The 21,582-nt window shown below is 38.3% G+C and overlaps 1 protein-coding gene across 1 annotated transcript in view; it reads left to right on the forward strand.

Annotated features, from left to right (window-relative positions):
• The window catches only part of LOC126455923 (uncharacterized), a 151,913-nt gene extending 130,833 nt beyond the window's left edge, over nucleotides 1-21,080 (forward strand). Inside the window, exons 7-15 of the mRNA XM_050091681.1 lie at nucleotides 498-1,013; nucleotides 1,815-2,240; nucleotides 4,464-6,935; nucleotides 10,652-11,614; nucleotides 13,389-13,598; nucleotides 14,021-14,143; nucleotides 14,613-14,779; nucleotides 17,064-17,278; nucleotides 19,089-21,080. Of these exons, the coding sequence (XP_049947638.1) occupies nucleotides 498-1,013; nucleotides 1,815-2,240; nucleotides 4,464-6,935; nucleotides 10,652-11,614; nucleotides 13,389-13,598; nucleotides 14,021-14,143; nucleotides 14,613-14,779; nucleotides 17,064-17,278; nucleotides 19,089-19,504 (5,508 nt within the window). The 3' untranslated portion in view covers nucleotides 19,505-21,080. The remainder of the gene's footprint in view (nucleotides 1-497; nucleotides 1,014-1,814; nucleotides 2,241-4,463; nucleotides 6,936-10,651; nucleotides 11,615-13,388; nucleotides 13,599-14,020; nucleotides 14,144-14,612; nucleotides 14,780-17,063; nucleotides 17,279-19,088) is intronic.
• The last annotated feature ends 502 nt before the right edge of the window (nucleotides 21,081-21,582 follow it).

Genomic DNA, 21,582 nt, shown 5'->3' on the forward strand with positions numbered 1-21,582 from the left:
CAATTGAAATTCCAAACTTTTGTTTACATTATCTGTACGTATTATTGATGTATGACTACAAATTAAATAGCTGTAGTTGTTTGTAATCGTTATATCCGTTTTGAATTTCTATGTACCTGTGCTTGATAGAGATTGAGTAGATTTTGGCACAGCTAAATGTATCATGGTATATTCCTGGCAAATGTCAGTGTGATTCCTAACTTCCTGAGTGTGCTGGATTACAGTATTTTTATTGTTTAAGTTTTGCTTTCGGTATCAGTAGTGAGGAAATATTTTGATAGATGCATGTCCAGAAATTCATTGTTTCATCCTTTCCTGCATGTTTGAGAATTGAGTAAGATGAGAAATGATGCTAGATCGCATTAATGTGATGACCAAAATTATTTATTGGCAAATACACCACTAAAGTTTGATAGTTCCACTTTTTGTCATCAGTGTTCTCAAGAGATGTGTTTCAAGTGGTGGGAACAACACTTGTAAATGTTCTTTCTTTTCAGGCCAGAGATCACTCTGCCACTACAGGCCAAAAACGTTCCTCATGTTCATCCGTGTCAGACACGCGGCAGCATACGGTAGCTAAAGTTCCTCGCCTGGACTCTTGGAGGACTGCCATCGAGCAGCAGATAGAGCAGCGTATCCATTCCTACAATGGCCCACGACAGCAGCAGCAACAACAGCAGCAATCTCAGTCAGAGATCAGTCTGCAACACCAGGTGCAGATGAATGGCAGGCACAACTATCCTCACCACAACCATGTTGTCCAATCTCAACAGCAGCATCAGCAGGCACAACAGCAGCAGCAAGTGCAGCAACAGCAGGTGCAGCATCAACACCATCAACAGAATGTGCACCAGCAACCTGTCATGCCATATGGCGGTATTGGACCTAACTACCAGTACCAGACAGGCCACTCACTGCAGAAGCTTTTGGCTGGATCACTGCCACAGGCACAGCACCAGCAATCATTGCATCACCATCAGCAGCAGCAGCAGCAGCAACAGCAACAGCAGCAGGTTTGTTGACTCTTGTAATTGAGACAGTTTAATAATGCCCAAACTGGTAGCCTTTGGTGGTATGTATGCCCTTGACTGTGTTTGTGTTATGCAGATATGTATGTATTAACATGAGAAACTTGGATCATACTGCTCTCCACAAAAACTTTTTTGGGTGCCCACCTCATAATTATCATCAACTTTTAAATGAAAGGGAAAAATTAATTAAAATGTCTGTTTCTGTATCACATTATTACAGGGCTGCCCTCTATTTTATGGTTTAGTGGGACACACACATTGCAAAATGTTCTATGTATATGAAGAGAGAGAGTATTTTGTTGTTTGAATTAGTGTAGGTGGACATTTTATTTTACCATATTTTAAATATTTTGTCTCAGTATTTTATGCAATGGTTTTAATGACCACCTTATCAAAAACCTAGAAACAGTACACCAGCTTACCTAAACCAATCACAACACTGTGATTCAAGTTTGTCTTAAATATGTTTTACTGTTTTCTTGTACTTCCAAAGAAATTCCTTCATTTGTACCTCTCCATACTTGTTTTTCTCTTTGAGGTGTTGCTGAAATGTTGAATTCAGAGACTGTAAGTCCTCACGTACCCACAGAAACAAGAAGTATGTGGTAGTTTTAATTCTTGGTGATCCGAAGATTTTGCAGCTTTCTCTAATCATTGATAGATTACTTGAGTACTTCTGAAAATGTGAGATGCAATACTGAGTGGATTGCGTAAAACTAAACATACTGTAGCAGTGTTAACTGGTATTTAATTCATTTCACTTAAAAATATTTTGATGAACAGGTGAGAGCTTCGGCTCCTATGACAACTGCCCAGGGCATAGTTGACAAGCACGTGATAAGCATATTGCGCACCAGCCTGGAAGTGAAGGAAGCTCGTATCAGTCAGCTGCAGAATCAACTACAGCAGAATAGTCGCCAGGCACAACAGCTGCCACCACCACCATCACAGCAGCAGCAGCAGCAGCAACAACAACAACAACAGCAGCAGCAACAACAACAGCAACAACAACAACAGCAGCAGCAGCAGCAGCAGCTCCGGCAACAACAGCAGACTCAGCCATCTGCACAGATGCAAGAACCTCCGGGTACTTACAAACTGCACCTCCCTAAGGCAGTCGATTCGGTCTGTCTTGATCACACTGCAACAGAGGTTGACCACACGGCTGCAAACCTCGCAAGGATACGCACAAAGGCTGAACTAAAGCAGGTATGGAGTGATAGGATTAGTGCATCTGGAATTTCAACTAGGTGTGTCCTTAATACATCTGAGCAAAATGGGGAGTACATTAATGGGCTGAGAAGTAATTTCATGCCATTTGAGTAAGTTTTTTTCAGTTTTGATGGATTTCACTTAATCGATTAAGTCTCTCTCTGATTTCTTCATTGAGTCATTTCTGTACGTAAGAAGTATTAGAAAGATGCTATCACTGCTCTGCCTTGTCTGTTCATTCAGACCCTTAATCCTAACATTACTGGTAAAGTTTTTATTGCAATAAATAAATGACTCAGATTGACATTCTGGGACTAACTTCTACCATTGCAAATTTAATGCAATATTTTGTAATCTGTACTACAGCTTTTTGAGCTACGTAGTTCTGCTTTATTTCCAAAAACTGTGGCACAATTTCAGTGTTTGTACATTTGAGCATCATTATTACTTTGCTCAGTGTAGTGGACTACCAGCACACATGCTATATTACTGCTCATAAAAAGAGGAGAAATGTTTCTGATATACAGAAAGCAATGGCTAATAAGATTTCTGACAAGGCTCTCATTACTTTTGGTACACTAATTTGTCAGCTGATGTTCATGATTGATTGCCACCCAAAAAGGTTTAGAAGTGACTAAATTTTGTTCTATCGCTGCACTGTGAAAAGGGCAGGCAATCTGAGCATCCTACCTAAAATGAGTTGTTGTGGGTTTTGTCAAATTGTAGTTGTTAAAAACTACGGAAGGTTCTATATTTAGGCTTGCAGTATGTTTGGGATTAGCTTGGGCAGTTCTAGTTTTTTAACACTGTCCAGGGCTGCAAAAATATCAGGGATTGAGAATTTTATGACTGGTGAGGATAATTTCTTTTTAGACCTATTTGTTCGACATCTCATTTTAGATATTTTGTTATGGTGGTGCCTCTCCACTGATATCAGTGGTGAGGCAGGGCGGTTCCACCACCAACTTCTCACATTTGGCAATGCAACAGGGGCAATGTGTTTATGTTGTTTTTGTGTGTGTGTGAAAAGGAACTCGTCTACAAGTTTTTGATCATTTTATCTCTATTCCTTTTTTGTCTCATCGTTCACCGTTCAGCGATGTTAACCTACTGGCGTTTAAGAATTGTAGAGGACTTGTTCTGATAAAGTTAGTATGTTGCAGCGAATAAATTAATGAACTGAAATTGCCTAATGTGATTTAAAAGAGAGTGCACTAGTTGTGGATAATTCAAAAACACAGTGTAGGTTGTGGTCAAATTCTGAGAAAGTACTAGATATTATTGAAGATAAGTTCAAAGAAATTTTTAAGGTGTTTCAAAAGATAGATATTTCATGTTGTAATATTTCTAAAATGGTTAAGTTAGTGATTTCTTTGCTTGGGACATCTGCTCCAGTTGAGAGAAAGTTTTTTTCAGTTGTGGGGAATATTTGGTCTGTGGGAATGGGTAGACTTTCCATACTTACTGTTAAAAATGTACAACTGGGACTGAAAAATAAATGAAAGGCCTACATTAGAATTGATTTGAGTATCAGTTCAGCTGCTGTTCTCTTGCAACGAATATGGTGGCTATAGCGATTTTTTAGTGTGCTTGAATTTCAGTCTGGTGGCTTGATATTACTGAATTTGTCATTTAGGAAATCTCATCTGTCTGCAGTCTTTCATTGGTTTAAGGGAATGAGACATGAAAGAAATTACTTGTTAATTAAATAAAACCTCTTTCCTTTCTCATGTAAAATAGTCACATCAGTTCATAATCTTGCTTGGAATGCTTTATGGTAGAGTAATAAAAGATCGATTACTTCCACAGTTTTCACCAGACTTTACATTTATGTGCTCCTTTGAAAGTAAAAGGCATCTTATTGACAAACAGTTATCAATAATATTGAAAATAGTTTGGAAATAACGTTTGATGGTGACTGGAATTCTGTTGTATTTTTACGTAAGGAACAGTCATCTGAATATTCAGAAAGTCATTACATCATCCTAAAATAACAGGTAAGTGATTGAGGAGTTGCAGTGAATTATAATTGTCTATCTTTATTGGGTGGCTAGTTGTGGCTGGTATGGTGGCTTTTGTGTGAGTGTGAATACCAATGAGTAGTCAGGTTTTACACTCTTTGAGGCAGCTTGAAACTTCTGCAATAAGTGTGCCAGATTTCAATTCTCTTGTAACAATGTGCTTTGCTGTTATATATTGATATAAGTTCTTTGGTTCTAGGTGGGTCAAAACTTGGAGCAGCAACTACAGTTCCGTTCACCAACACCAGGCAGTGCGACCAGCTCAGCAGGCCCTTCTCCTCGTGGCACTCCACAGCTGTTTTCACCTCCACCCCCACAGCAGGGCAGCCCACCGAAGTTAACACGTGAGCGTGTGCCGCCAGCTACCACACCCACTTCGGGTCCACCACGTCGACGGCTGTTCAGTCCTCATGATTCATCTTCCTCATCAGGTGGACATATGGGAGAAGACAATCATGGCACTTCTCTTGCGAGTGCCCGTAATGATCCATCAGGCTTACGTTCCTCCTCAGAGACTTCTGTGTTTGATTTCCGTGACAGCGACAGTGATAGTGAGATGCCCGTGCTTGAGAGGCAGACTCTGGACGAACTGCGCCGAGACCGTAAATCGATGGCCAATAGTGCAAAAGCAGCAGGGCACCATCCGTATCATCACCAACATTATAGCCAACAGCAGCAGCAGCAGCAGCAGCAGCAGCAGCAGCAGCAGCAACATCATCATCATCATCATCATCATCATCATCAACAACAACAACAACAACAACAACAACAACAACAACAACAACTACAAGTACTGCAACAACAACAGCAACAGCAGCAACAACAACAGCAGTTGCTGCAGCAGCAGGAGCAGACAACAGATGAAAATACTGATAAGGTTAGTGCTGATAACACAGCAGCTGAATCAGCTGATCCAGAGTGGTCAAACACCTGTGAGCAGTTTCTCGAACAACTGCGTTCAGGATCTGGGTCAGACCGTGTGAAACGGAAGCGTCCTTCCAAATCTCGCAGAAGGTATGCTATTGGTCCACTGGCTGGCCTGGGCAATATTATACGTGGTGGGAAGAATGAAGCACCATACTTCCAGATTGACACCCAGCAACCACTTCAGGCATATACCGTGGAACCTGCAACAGCTGCTGTTACTGCTGCTGAAGCAGCAGAGGCTGAGGGGTGCGTTGAGCGTGTGTTGCAGGTTGAGAATATTCTGCAGATACCGCCCGAGGAGCTCGAAAGGGTTGAGCAGTCTGAAGATGCCGACGACAGGCCCGATAATGATGAAGAGGGTATAACTGTAGATGTCGAAGGTGAAGACGACTCTGTCGCTCCACCACAGTCACTGCCCCCAGAAAGACCAACTCCTGTGGAAGATCCCATCAGAAGTGAATATAGGATTGTCAATGATGGTGTGATAAGGTTAGTCAAACTGGTAGAGAGGAAAGTACTACGTGAGGAAGGTATAAACATTCCCAGTGATAAGGAATCGAGTGGGAAGTCGGGTAGAGATGGGTTTAGGAAAAGTGGGAAGGACAGAAAATCGATGAGAGATGGTACTAGGAGAAAGGATGAAATGAAGAAAATGAAGGAACCAAGGAAGGTGAAACAGCACTGGAAAGCTGTAATGAAACAGACTTTGCAACAGCCAGAAGACCAGCAACAGGAAGAGCTCAGGAATGACACAAACGAAACAAAGGTGGAGGTAGTAGAAGAGCAGTGTGCGCAAGTAGGAAATGAGGAAACTACAACTGTGAAAAAGTGGCAGGAAGGCGACAATAAAATTTCAGGAAAAGAAGCAACAAAGAAGAGAACGAAATCAGACATTTTGAAGATTTCAAAGGTGCCAAAAAGGAAGTCAAAGGAAGGTGATGATGAGGTAGATGTTGAAAGAGATCAGAGTAAAGATGTTAAAAAGAGTTCAGAAGCACTCAATAGAAGGAAAAGTAGAAGCGAAACATGTGCACTGAAGGAAGATGATGATGTCAAGCCATTGAAAGATAAGGATATAAGACCAGACACAGGAGAGACTGACATGGTAGAACTTAAGACGGTGACAGCAGAGAAGGATTCTAAATTGGCAAATGAGAAGACAGAAAAATCTGACGTTAAGGAGGAGAAGGTGAGGAAACTAATAAATGAGAAAGAAAGCTCACTGACTGGTTTGAATAATCGTGGTACTTTAGTAGTGAAACTTGAAAAGGATTTAACAATGATAAAGGTGGAAAAAAGTACAGTGTCTGAACATGAAGAATGTGATTCTGACGAAGATGCACCATTAGTTGCACGGCAGCGAGGTCGACCACGGAAAAGGCAACTACAGCAGCAGAAGGATTTGTTGAGATTCCACCAACGACCCCGAAGTGCTGGAGCTATTGACGAGAAGGATGGTGAGGACGAGATCAGTCTGGCTGAGATGAAAGCCCGCCTGGGGCTTGGTGGTCAGCGCGATGCCTCTGTTGCGAGTGAGGCTGCCACCAGTGTAGGAGGTAGCATTAGCCACAGCAGTAGCAGTGGCTCAGAGGATGAGACGGCCAGTGAGCCGCCTAGGACACGCCTGCGATCCAAAGATCCCCCCGTTGCTCCAGCACCTCAGCAGCACCAGAAGAGGCAAAAGAAACGCAAGAGGAGGAGGAAAGGCCTGCGAGGTGCTCAGAAACAACAGCGGCAGAAATCAGTAAGTAAATTCATCTCAGTTCTCGTATTACACATTTTTCACACATATACATATTTGATTGAGGGACTTGGCTTCCCTGTATTTCAGGAACCACTGTAGCCATTGACATGAAACTTTTACAGGACATTAAACTGTATGTTCTGAGTCTACTGAACTACAATAATTGCATTTCAGCCCCTGCTTTTGGAAATACAAATTTTTAATTACTTGGTTAAAGTTTTGTTTACTTTTTTTGCATGTTATCCTAAATAATTTTAATTATACATAATATTATGTTCTTCTTTTAGTTCAGTAGACTCAGGATATGTATGTTATTATTCCCTCAAAATTTGAATATGCTACTCAAATTGGTTTCTGAAATTTAGGGGAAAATGCAACAGAAAAGGTAAATTTTCAGGAACGGCTTCTAAAGTTTCAAAAGACTGACAAACTGCCTATTGGCTTCTGTCTCGGGTTCTTTGGCCGATGTTCATCTAACGATTTTTCTGACATTTCGCCAGCACGAGTGGCTGGCATTGTCAAAGCTTCACCCTCCATTGCCAGTGGTGAGCTGGAGCCGAGCTTGCGGGCGCAGACTATATGTACCTGGCGCGCCAATGTCCGAGGGCTTCTCCGCGGTCATTTCCGGTGCGCCAGGTACATATAGTCTACGCCCGCGAGCTCGGCTCCAGTTCACCACCGGCAATGGAGGGTGAAGCTTTGACAATGCCAGCCACTCGTGCTGGCGAAACGTCAGAAAAATCATTAGATGAACGTCGGCCGAAGAACCCGAGACAGAAGCCAATAGGCAGTTTGTCAACAAGTGGCCACGAAAGCCTTAACAATTTTGTTTCAAAAGACTGTAACTCATTTTTAAATATGCTTAATTTTTTTATTTTTAGTCACTCAGCGTGCACCATAGGCCTACTGTATATCATCCTCTTCATCTTTATCCAAGTTTTTTTCTTATTTCCTTCTTTCTGGACTCCTTAGTGGCCCACTGTGCTGCATACCCTGCTTTATCAATGCGAACCTTGTCCATCTGTTCAAGTTCCATGATGCAGTTTGAGCCAGGATTAATTCCCATATGCTGTAGCGCTTTCACCCTACCAATGTTGTCATCATTAAAAGTAATAACAGCATCACTGACCCCCACTTTAGTGTCTTCATTCCAACAAAAACATTTTTTTGGTAAGTGAGTCCATATAAGATTATTGACAGACTCATTGGGATTTTGAGTCTGACCGTGCAGGCACTTCTCCAGTAATTCAGGATTTGCCAGGTCTCTGTAAATAGGTTTTATGATATCCGTGACTGCTGCTGGGTGGACTGTTTATGACTATGAACTGTTTTGAGTAGTGGGCATTGCAGTTATTGTACCATGAATCAGGTCCAGGAGGACAAAGGTGGTGTACTGGTTTTTCATCAGTTGACAGTCTGTGGAAGAACATAGCCCATACTGCCTGCTTCATTTTCAACAAATCCTCAGTATTATTTCTAATGGCCACCCAATAATACTGCTGTAGTTCATCAGTCATTTTGTTTGTCAGCCTGCCACTTATGGTTTTACCATCAGAAAGTTTCTTGTCTCTCAAACTTTGTTTCAACTCCCTCAAGCTGGTGCCCACCCTCTTCGTGACATGACCAACGCATTCCAGTTTTGCGATAATCTTCTCACCATAAGGCTGAACGGCTACTACAGTGCTACATGTTTTTGATTCTCTATCACCTAAGAACTTAGTGTAATACACTCCCCTTTCGTTCACAGATCAACTAAATATTTCAATAGCTGCAGAGGCCTCCTTACCCCACCACTTGTTCCTTCATAATTTCTGTCATAGGTGTTTCCTTCTTCATTCCCTGATTTACACTTATAACAATGTATGGTTAAAATCTGGAAATCTATTACCTGTCCAGTACCCACATTGGTCATTGTAGCAACAGAATCCTTAGAACAGTAGCTGTGCTTCTGCGAAGTGCCATCAAAAGCTACTGGCTCGTCAGTCATATCATCATTTATTTCAACAGCTTCGTTTGCATCACCCTTTATTGACTCACATGCAACAGATTCCACAGCAATTCCAATAAATCTAGCATACCTGTCAATTTTACAAGGTGTGCGTGACATATTCATTACAGCACACATTGTTTCTGCTGCAGCGTGTCCTTTGCCAATAGCTCTCAATCCATAAAACCACCTAACATTTGCTACAAAATAATTATCTTTACACTTATCAGAATTCCTAATTGAATGAGTGTATTTACAACTGGCACAATTAACGATTAAGTTTCCTGGCTTATCCATTTGATACTTCACTGTCTTCATGTAAACTAACTGGCCCTCCACATATTTTACGACACACACATTCACCTAACATCCTTGTTAGGATGTGTAAATCTGTCAGAATATAACCTAACCTACCATTTACATCACTTTCATTTTGAGAAAACTATGTATCACAATGTTTTATTTTAATCTTCGAAGCACTAATGTGTGTTTCTCTTGATACTGATGAGTTTGCCTATATTTCATTGTCTGTAACTTCACAAGCCACATGTTGAACACAATGTTGCCCTTCATTCGAAAATCTTTTACCATGAAACCCATGTTTCTTAAAAACATTTCATTTTGGAGTCGTACTTTACTTTTTGAGAGATTTACCAATCTATTCGTCACTTTTCCTCGGAAAAACATTTGCACTTCGACATACAACACATTTTTATATTATGAAACGATACAATACTGTTTTTGACAGTGCTATCAATACAAACACAAAATTTAACCTTTACAACTCAGCAATCCACAGCCTTCTATATAAAAAATTACTGATTTTATTAGATCTTGAAGTAATGCACATAAAAATTTTAACATTTTCAACCGATGTAGATTATATTCAAAAAAATAAAATAAAATGCGTCCCATGTAAGTTTATAAGGAAAATTGCAAATTTAATAATGATATAAAAATCCGAATATGTGAAAAAAAAATTCTGTTGTGACTCCCCTTAAATACTTGTCTAATTAGCCTACACACATTTTTTTTTTTTTTGTAAGTGTTGCCATTTACCTTTGGAAGATGTAAAATATATGATACACCAGTCTTCATAATCAATAAGCAGTTTGACTTTAGAAATGTCATATAATTCTGATTTCACCATTTTGTTGCATGAACAATATTTAAAAACTGTCTATTATGCTGATTAGTGATAATGAACTTTTTTGACTGGACCAGTGCTTAAATATAATGAAAAAGTTTAGCATGAACAACTTTGCCAACAGGAGAGACTAGAAGACTGATTCATGTTAAAACTGAATGTTGTTGATTCATTTTAGCAGACAGCAAAGTAATTTAAGTAATTTACATACTGTTGGACTATTAGGAAATACCATTAGAAAAATAAGTAAAATATGTGTCACTGATGCCTTCTCTATATCACAGAAAATTGAGAACATAATATTGGAAGTTGGGTCTTGTTGACAATAGCTTACAGGCCTCAATTGTTTCAACCTAAGGCATGGTAAGTGGGATGCAGCAGTTTCTGTATCTGAATACTCTGATGACCAGTATTAAAAATATTGTTTCTGGAAAAAAAGGAAAGATTTTATTTTAATATCCCGTTGATGTTTAGGTTATTAGGGGAGAGCCATTTTGCAGTGTGATGTTTCTGATTTTGTTGTAAGCTGTTCTAATTGTCTTTACATTTGATTAATTTGCTGCGTATGTTTTGATGTTGCAGGCGACAGGCAGTGAGTTTCGACCTGGTTGGGAAGAAGAGGTGTACAGATTTAAGCAGTCCCTGAGAATGCCGCCATCACTGATCAATATCCCACGGCCACCACGTTCAGCCTCATTGCCTGACCTTGACAAGCAACGTGCAATGTCCCCTTACACTGCAGACAGTTGTTCAGACTTAGACTCACGCTCCAGTTGGAATCCCCTCCCTTCCAGTGCTGTGTCGACAAAATCCTCACCAGTTAATGTGAGTGCAAACAATAGTGCATGCACTGAATCAGCAGATGTGTCTTCAGCAGTTACACCAACACCACCATCTTCATCAAGAGCTACTGGTTCTGGAAGCTCTATCGCTGATGTTTTGGCAGACCGTTACAAGCTACAGAGAAAGACAAGACAGAGGGGCGCGGCACAGAAAGTTGGTCCCCGCCTCATACCACGCCCTGCCAGCAGTGGCCCGGAGCTACTACCTTCGCCAACTGTTGTCCTAATTCGGGAAAAGGACCTTTCGTGTTCTTCATCGCCATTACCTTCCACTACGTCTGCATCTACAGTGTCCAAGTTTTGCAAAAAGCTCAAGAAAGGTTGTACAGGAGGCAAACAAGAAATAAAGAGCAGTGAAGAAACCCTTGCCAACTGTGTGCTGCCCAAAGCAGCACCTACAGACTTCCATCAGGCATTCCGCCAAAATGGTGGTATTTTGGGTGACCGATATGCCACACTAGTGTTCAAATCACGTACTCGCACCGAATCACGTGTGATGCGTCGACGTGCTGTCATCCGGGAAGTGTTCGGTGTGGACGAGCAACGACCTGCTTCTGCGCCTCCAGTCCCTGGTGCTGGGCACAACCATGAACGGAGTGCTGCACTCATCCGAAGTAATAAGGCTGTACTCAACTCGAAGCGCCGTCTTGTCCAGGGCCGTGTGCGCAATCATGACTTACTGCGTGTACTGGCTGCCAACAAGGTATTTTTATCACCTGTGTTTTTTCGTGTATTCCTTCAATAATGTTTCCTGAAATAATGAGACTTTGTATTTCAGATAACTATAATGTTAGTTTGTAAGTCATGACTTATTGGTGCAAATTTTTATTAAATTGTTCTTCCTTAACTGCAGCACATACTAATCGTTGGGTGGTTGTGAATATTGTATCATTGAAGTACTTACGTCTGTTGCAATATTGTTAAATTTGCAGACTGTTTACTTCCTGCATCGTATAATTTTCTCATATCTGTGTGAGACAAGTACCTATTCCTACGATGGAAAAAACTATTTTCTTCTTTGAATGGAATGATAGCAAAATTTCCCCAGCAGTGAAAGTTTCACATTTGTTAAAGACTGTTCTTATTAACCTGGTCAGAAGGAAAAATTAAAAATTATGGCCAACTTTCATGACACATTTCTCATCTTTAAAAAATAATTATGTTGTGTAGAGAATGGGTCTGCGAACACTTTGTTAGCATGTGAGAAGCCATTTTCTACAAATTTTCATATTGCTTTAATCTTGGAAAAACACAGGAACATATGTACTACAAGAAACTCTCTCTTACATAAAATGTTGAAAATGCCTTCCATTAATATTGATGCATACACCAACATGTTGCTGCATTGAGTCCTAGATGTAGCCCAGCAAAGACTGCAACTTGCTTTAAATGTTTTGAAATGTAAAATTGGGCACAGCACAAAATACAGAAATGTGATATCCTTTATCCAGAATGTCAGTGAATTACAGTTGGAATCAGTCAACTCTTAGAAATACATGAGTGTAACAGTTTGTGTGATCATGAAATGGAATTATCACAAAAGCTCAGTTGTGACCAAAGCAGGTGTCAGATTTTTAATTGTTGGTAGAATACAGGGGAAATGCAGTCATTCCACACAGGATGTGGTTGTACAAAACATTCGTGTGACGCATCCTAGAATATTGCTGGTATCAGATGGGACTAACAGGGGAAACTGATTGCACACAGGGAAGAGAAGCTCAAATGGTCATTGGTTGTTTGACTTAATGGAGAGCATCATGGAAATAATGAAAAACCTGACATTGCAGATGCTTGAAGATAAGTTCCAGTTATACCATGAAAGCCTACTTACAGAGTTTCAAGATCAGTATTAAGTGGGGAATCTAGGAATATACTGCAATTCCCTGAATATTGCTCTCCTAGGGACCCTAAAGGCAAGATTAGACTAACTGCAGCAAACAGAATAACGATATTTAAGCAGTCATTCTTCCCATACTCCATACATAAATGGATTGTGGACTGCAAAGTGTACTACAAAGAGAAGTACCTTCTGCTGTGCATCTCACAGTGATTTGCAGGGTAATGGATGTAGGTGTAGATTATTGTATATGTTTTCATTGTGTTCCACAATACAAGTACAGAGTCTGTAGTGTTCACATAAACAATTGATGGTATGTGTATGGAAGGTAACAAAGTCAGCAGTTGCATGTAACATTAACTTTAGTGAAATGGAACATGAAACATGGGCATTGAGCATAAGTACTGCATTTTAACCAGTCATAACTGGTATGGCATTATGAATATTATATGTAAGGAAGTGTTTTACGTGGTATGCCTATAAGTTCTGTTGTCATGATTAATGTATGACAAATAGTTGCATAAAATAAGTTCTAACATGAAAGTAAAGTGGCTCTGGATACATGTATATAAAATAAGACACATTCAGATAATTAAGATCATCCTATGTTACCATATTTATAAATTCATGTTTCATATAGGTTTCACAGACAGCAAGTGCTAGTAGTGAGCATGACGAACAAGACAAAGATGCAGCTGATGAAACAGCAAGTACCTCAGGCTCACAGAAGCGGCCAAAAATTAGAACTGTACGCAGGAAATTCCGTTCTGGGTTTGATTATATTCGGAAGAAGAAGAAAATTCAGAAGAGGGAAAATACTGAGGCAGAAGCTCCAAAGGATAGGAAAAAGGTAGATAACACTATCACATTCATGTAATATCCAATTGTATTTATATGTTTAAGCTTGCAATTAAAATAAATGTATTTGATATAATCCTGATCAAAAATTGGTAGCCTTTTTCTGTGGTTCGCATAAACTGTGGTAAAGGACAATATTTTAACCAGTTTTTTTTTTCTGTTTGAGTCAGAATGTTTCATTCTTTTTGGACTATGAAATTTCAGACCCATTAAAATAGCAAGGGGAAAGAAATGCATGGGGAAAGAAACAGTGTAGGTAGTAAGCTTGGTAACTCCGGATAGCACCTTCATATGACTCATGAGCAGCCCTCTTCCCGTATTTTCAGCAGCTCTATATAGAGTTTTCAAGTGGTTTCATATTTTAAAAACTTCCATCATATTGTGTCATTAATAACAAAAAATGTATCTTTTCAGGGCCCTATTCCACGGCCAAGCTGGCAGTCTGTCCAGGATATAATGAATGAGATAAAAAGCTGGGTAATTAACAAAGGTTTGGGAGAGACAGTGCTGCATCGAGCTTCCAAGTTGGGCTACACGGTAAATTCACATTTAATATTAATATACTGAGGAAACAATTTTAAATGTGCATGAAATCCAAAAGTTTTACTTAAAGATGGACTTTAGACTGACTGAAGTTGCCTGCCAGGCAAGTAACTGGAAATTTAGTGCTTGTACACAGATTTCTCAGTAACCAGCTCTCTTTAATTAACTTTTCAACTGTGTAATATCACGTGGACTTAAATAACAGAATACAAGCACAAAGACAAATGGCATTCACTGTTCCAAAGGAGTGGACACATCAGTTCCCTGTTTTAAAGGTGTAGGCTACTGCTTTTTTGACTTGCACTGTCATCTGTATATGACTGTGCAGACAGTAATAACCAGGTGTGCTTCAACCCAGTGTTAATTATGTTATTGTCAGTTTTAGATTTTGTCATCATCTACATATTTATTCTGCTTGTTATCTATTTCGCTTTACTTATAATGTGTATTTCATTTTGTGCAGGATATAGTAGCGTTTTGTTTGGAGAAATCTGATAATTCTCCATCTCCTGAAGACAATGCTCGCTACACACCTCTTCATGAAGCTTGTCAAAGAGGTCATTTGGACATTGCACGACTGTTGCTTATGTATGGTGCAGATGTTAGTGCCAGTGCATGGGGGGGCTACAGGTATGTTTATTAACATGAAATTCTATCTGTCTGCCTTCCAAAACTTATGAAGTGTCTCACTTTCGTTTTGGTGAAAAATTAGCATCAATGTGTTTCTTGTAAGTGATAAGATAATGTGGGGGATGAGGATGAAGTGCAGATAAAATAATTTTTCTATAGAAAAACTTTACAATTTTCTTCTGAAATGGTCTTTGCTTGTTTCCTTCTTGTGGGTTTATTTAAGCTTTCAACAAATGATTGTTTCTGTTGAGAAGTAACAGCTTTTTCTCACCTCATTCTTTGATTTGAAGCATTTGACTATATTATCTTTTTTCCTCCTACTCAGTTCGAAAATTACAAAATCTGCAGAATACAGATTGTGAATCTGTAGTATAGAGGCCCTTATTAACATATTGCAGAGCCCTGTCTTGTGGGCATTCACAGCCATGGTGACCCAGTCTTGACCGTGTTACAGATAGAACTGACTGGGTAGATGAAGAGCCTAAACCTACTCTATTTGCACTTTCAGGCTCTCAGTATGGTCGAAATCCCTACTGATTTGTTTTTCCAGTTTCTGTAGTTTCGACACCATAATGTGACAATTAGTTGCAGGCTTAAACAAGTGGTAACTTAAACCACCCAAGATTTGAGGTATGAAGCAGGGGAACAAGCCCTGCCTCCCTCTTGTAGGGTAGCCAGCTTACATCTGCATTATGTTTCTCTGCAAAATCAGAACTGTCACTAGCCATAGGAATCACTCATACCTTCTGCTAATGTGATAGCCGCACTCGAATTCCGTGATGAACTATGATTAATTTCTTTATTCATTTCAAAATAAGGAAAGAAAACAGTGCATAGCTCAAATCAAAGCAATGTGCTCAAAGCATTTGGTAAAGGATACTGTGCAATTACTTGATGAGATTGCCTGCATTGTAAATGCTACCAGTATCTTATGCAGCTAAAAGTCAAGCCTCATTCATCTAAAACTCACACGTAAAGTGTCTCGATAATACTAACTTTTGCTAGCAGCCATACTTACATATTTCTCCATTGTGAAATGCTAAGCCCCACACTGCCATAAGCAGTGTATATCTTACAGCAACCATTCAGTCGCCTACAGTTGATGTGACCCCAGAGCATAACATAGAAGCTCACTGATAAATCTTGTTATCATGCAGACGTGTGTGTGTCTTATTTTCTAATCCACAATCTCTTTCCAGTTGGGCTTCACCAGAAGTTGTGCAATACCAATAACTGAAAATTGGTTACTTTATTGAATTTCATATGCAGAAAGTAAAGCTGTTTCAAACTATATTAAAATAATTCATCTGGGTATAGTTTTCTAGGAAATAGAATTTATTGGGTAATTTCATGTTTTCACATTTTGAAGCAGAATTCACACCTAAATTTGTATTTATTGCTAATGCTAATTTCTCAGGTCCATACTTAATTATATTATCATTCAGATTTGTGTTCGTTATTAGAAGCAACTCGTATTAAACATAATGCCTGTGTGTTGTAGATTATACAAAAAAGAGTGTTACTTTTAATGAATTTGAAATAAAACTGCAAGAGTTGATAGATTTAACAGGAAAAGCTGATTTTGTTAGTATTAATCCTGTATTTATATGTTACTGATGAAGTGAGTGGGAAGAATGACAATCAGTTTTTGCAATGTTTCTTGTGGTACAATGGTCAAATACTTTAACATGTATCTGCATTCAAGGAGGGAACACAAGTAGTAGTGTAAGATGTAAGGTATTGATTGCGTTTGTGGGGCTGTAACTCTGTGGAGTTGCCTCGAAAAATATCACTGCCCTGAGGTAGCTCAACTAAACTCTCTGGACCTGCAGTTAGTTCACTGTGATCGATATTTGTGACAACATGCTTTCTATCTTGTAGGACAATAAAATATATTTGTATGCAATTGTATGACTTGTTAGTTGTTATTGTATGTAACTACTATCCCGAATACTGAACTTCCAACACATTGATTGATTGTTACTTTCGTATCATTACTGTTGTTAATAATTGTTCTGCTGACATTATTGTCTGAACAGAATATGAACATATTGTAAATATTGTCTTGAATTAGTCTTTTGCGGTGAACTTTGCACTTTTCCTATCTCTCAAGAAGTTTCGTAGCTTTTTGCCTTGAAATATTTTAAAAATTAGCTTATTTACGTCAAGGGGAAAAATGGTTTGTTACAATATTTCTCTTGTAAGAGATGTCTCTCTCTCTCTCTCAGCAATCTATAAAATTAGTCTTATGCTTGCAAGATATGTATAAAACTCTCTGTTCCAGACCACTTCATGAAGCTGCAGAAAATGGTCATGTTGAAGTTGTTCGGCTGTTGTTGTCATATGGAGCTGATCCTCTTTTGGCAACATATAAAGGGTTGACTCCTTTACGGCTAACTACCGATGACCTCTGCAAACGATTACTTTCTGAATATCTTGCTGATGTTCAAGGAATATCTGCACCAACATGGAACTTTCTAGGAGCTGCCCAATGTACTGGTTAGTACAAGTGTCATCTTGAAGTACTTATATGCCCCCCCTCCCTTTTTTATGTTTTAAATGTCTGTGTGGGGATGAATTATTACTCACACAATAGAAAAGGTGTTGAGCAGCATATTGACGTAGAGTATAGATAAGGTGATCAGTGTCTGTTAGCTACATGATCTGTTACTTTGTCCAAAAGCTCAGTTAGCTATTTATCTTTTGTATTTGCCTGTCTGTTGGTCAGTGCCTCTTCTGTTCTCAAATTTTTATATTCAGGGTGTATGCACCCCAAAGACAACTGGGAATCTGGGAAAAATACAGGAATTTTTTGATCCAGGACAAAACTGGAAAATAGTTTGGAATTCTTGAGGACTCTGTAATTTCTCCTCTTTTAGTTTTCAGTTAAATTTCTGTGAAAGAATTTGACTTGAGCCCCCTACTGTAAAATAATACTGCAACAATAAACCATAAACTTGAACAATAAACCATAAACTAGAGAATAACACAAAAATAAAACTTTAGTTGCAAAGAAAATGCAGTGTTTACAATACAAAACACAGTACACATACAAGCGTCTGCCAACAGAAAAACGTGTCAAAGACTTTAAGACAAAGATTATGCAGTACTTTGTAACAGCAAAGTGCTTTCGGTGAGTGTGTCATCACAACCGTCTTATGTTTCTAACAGGTCATGGGAAAATATTGTGAATGCTGGTTTGAGAAGCATTACTTAGTGAATTTCCTGGTACACAAAATAAATTATGTTACGTGTGAGAATGTGCAATGAATTTCTTAAGTCGTGGGTTGTTTGACTCTTTCAAAACTTAACACTTTGAGGACCAGTCACTTAGAGAAATTTCAGGCCCAGATGACCAACCACTTATGCATTTAAAATTTTACTAGTACACTCATATTTGATGTATCTTAAAGGGTAACACATGCTAAAAAAGACCAATCTTCAAGGTTACTTTCTCATATTTAGTTCTTTCAAAGATTACAAATTATGCAACAGCAATAGCAAAATGTGAGTTCTTGAACAATTTCATACATAATTGGCTTTGCTATGGAACAGTCGTAAGTGCTTGATGGAATATATGTTCAGCCTGGTAACCCATGAAGTGTTCAGTGCACAGCAGTGAAATTTACAATCATGTTTGTCAGAAATGTTCAGCTGCTGCAATTTAAGCTGTGCTCTTATGATCCTGCTTAACCACACACACTCAGAAAAACAGCAAAAATATTTTGATGACCAGTATTACATGTGAAAGTTTAAATTTTCTTGATGAAAAATATCATCTAGTAGTCATATTTATCAAAGCAAGAATATATTTTGGTGTTCTGTTTTTGGTGTTCTGTTTTTGGAAAGTACTGTGCTTTATTGGTGAATCAGTATTTATACTTTTGTAATATCAAAATATGCAGTGTACATGTTGCCACACATTAAATATCTTTCCAAACTGTGTTGTTTTTGCTGGGAGTGCCAGAAAGTTCTACACCGGTGTGTAAAATCTTTACCATTCTAAGGATTGATACTTTTTACAGTTCTGAGGAAAAGTATATTGTCACTTAACAATGAAAAAATGTACTTTAACCTGTGGTATGGAATAAGTGCATTTTCACCTGGAAAAAATTAACTGGGAAATCTGGGAAATTTTTTTCTTATCCATATATATTCCACCTGAGATCTTCCATTGTTCTTGTCGTTTACATGACAATCTCATTTGTTTCAGATTTTCTTATTTTATTCAAACAAATAATGAATTAGGCAGTATGATTCATATTATTTTATATGCTTCTTTTCCACTGTGAAAACTTTTGTTTTGTAGATCCCCTACATGCGGGCTATGATCCATTGGAGGACGTGCCTACCTTCGACCCTTGTTCAGAGGATGAAGCAGAGATTGAATTTGAAGTCAGTGAGCAGGTCCTACCTGCATTGTACAGATTGCACGGGGAACCTGCGTTGGAGCGCTGGGTTTTACTGCAAGATCTGGCTGCTGTTCTGCGCATAAAGTCGAGAGACACACTTCTTAGACAGTTGAGTCCTGATCCTACAAAACCCTCACCTGCTCGTGCTTTGTTGCGTGAATTCAAAATGGCTGACTTCCTAGAACAAGCAAAGTGCTGTCAGCTGGTGGGAGGTGGTGAAAAATTTAATGTGAGGTCATCAAAGGTGGCCCTAGTGAAGTACAATGATAGGGTGCGGCAGTTACTCGGTGTTGAGAAGGTGTTTATTAGGTGACACCAGGAGGAAGCCGGTGAATGTGACATTTAAGTGTTCCTCTAGAACGAGAGTTGTGTGACTGGGATAGCACTGTATTTTTACCTTCAAAAATTGAACTCTTTAAGTCTGCTTAGGGAATCAATGAAATGTGCAATTACTTTCAAAGAGGATTGTTGTGATGGTGAGCTTTATAATTTTGGTTTGACTGCATTGTCCAGAATGGTCATGGTCTTTCGCACTTTCATTTTTTGTAGTATATTTATTCTAAGAACTTGTACAGGCCTATTTATTATAAAGATTATGTCAGAGAAATTGAAAATTATTTTATATCAAATAGACGTATAAATTATTTATTATATTGTAAAGCAGTTTGATTTTATGTAAAGTGTACATGACGTTCTATGCTTTGGTGCTATGAAAAAAAAGAGTTATATAGTTTTGTGTGGAAAAAAGAAAACCTTCAAAAATGTTCTATAAATGGTAACCTGGTCCTCTGTGAAAGTACCTTGGTGCAATAGAAGTGAATGTGACATTATGTTCACTGCTGTAAGGAATTTATATTGTTTGTGTACTTAAAATGAGTATCAAAAGTTTTAATTAATGTGAATGTTATGAAAGCTTGTGTGAGTAGTTACATAGAATAAGTATGTAATGGTTGTTGTACATGTTTCAGTAGCATTTCTATCGAAAATTTAATTGATGTAAATGTAAAAAGTAATTTTATGTGAAGTCATCTCAGGGAACATAATAATAAATATGGACGTTGTAAACAATAAAAAGTCACGCTTAGAATAGTATTGTATACATTATCATCATAGAAAATGTTTAAAAAAGAGAAAGCTGATCGAGTTTGTGATCTTAATCATATTTGTCTTTGTAATTATTTTAGGAGAGAGCTGTTTTATGTGAGATAATAGCATTCATTTCAAATGTGAAAAGGTGGTGACACCTTCACAGTCCATTTTCTATGTGTAAAATATTTCAATTATTATCATTGGAAGAATAGTGAGATAGTGCTTAACAAGCAAAGTCATTGGTGCATTATTTCATAACATAAAATGTTTAAATGTGTTTTAAGCCTTGAAACTATTGCTGTTGTGTATACTGTACTCTAGCATTAATTAATTACTTCAAAAGATACGAAGGAGTCATCTGTGATGAAGTTGAAGGGGGAGTGCAATGCTTTTTTTATGTACATCATGATGGTATATCTCCTTGTTATTTTTTGTTCCAGATTAGGAATTACTGTGATTGTGTGTTTATCAGAAGCTTGTGAAGATGGTAGTTTGTACTGTAGTGGGAATTATATAACATGTCATTTTTCATAGTATTTTATTAAAGGAATGTATTTTATATATGGATTTCTGTTACTTCTAGTAAACCGGAGATGCTAAAGGTTACTGGATCTGTTTCTATCTCTCTGTGCAAAGAGATTTCTTTTACAGAATACATTGTACGCTTATCACTTTTCCTGGAAATGAAGAGAGATAATACAAACAGTGATGTTCTGATTATAACAGTATCCAATTTCACTTTAGTATCTAAAATCCATTAAGTGTCCAAAGAATTTTGAATAAAAGTTTTGCAGACTTGAGATTCAATGTCTCCTACATTTTGACCATACTTCACAGTAAAATGTGGCAAATAATACATTGCCGTCATTTTATCATTTTCTGCAACTCTTGAGAAGTCCATGACATACATGGTAATACAACACAATTGAAAGAAAAAATTAATTCATTTCAATCTCCTTCTTTTTTCAAGGAAAAAATGTGTTTTTATGACCCTTATGGTTTTAAATATTGAAAAATTCTAATCTGTGTTTCAGAAAAAATTCATTATAATTGCAACAATATGGTCTTGGTCAGTTTCCTTGAAGCAAGACAAATGACACAGAACCAGTGTGATGGGTACATGTACTTTATTTCCTTGTCCATTATTAGTGTTGTGGCTCAGGACTCAGTAAAAGACATGGTTACAAGAACTCTACAGTTTTATTAGGTCATGGTATGACAGTGTTAACAGAAGTGGAACAATACAGTGAAGTGACAGGTAAAGACTATTTAGTGACATTTACAGGCTGGCGGCCGGAGACA

Source organism: Schistocerca serialis, chromosome 2, assembly GCF_023864345.2.
Source record: "Schistocerca serialis cubense isolate TAMUIC-IGC-003099 chromosome 2, iqSchSeri2.2, whole genome shotgun sequence".
Taxonomy (NCBI): domain Eukaryota; kingdom Metazoa; phylum Arthropoda; class Insecta; order Orthoptera; family Acrididae; genus Schistocerca; species Schistocerca serialis.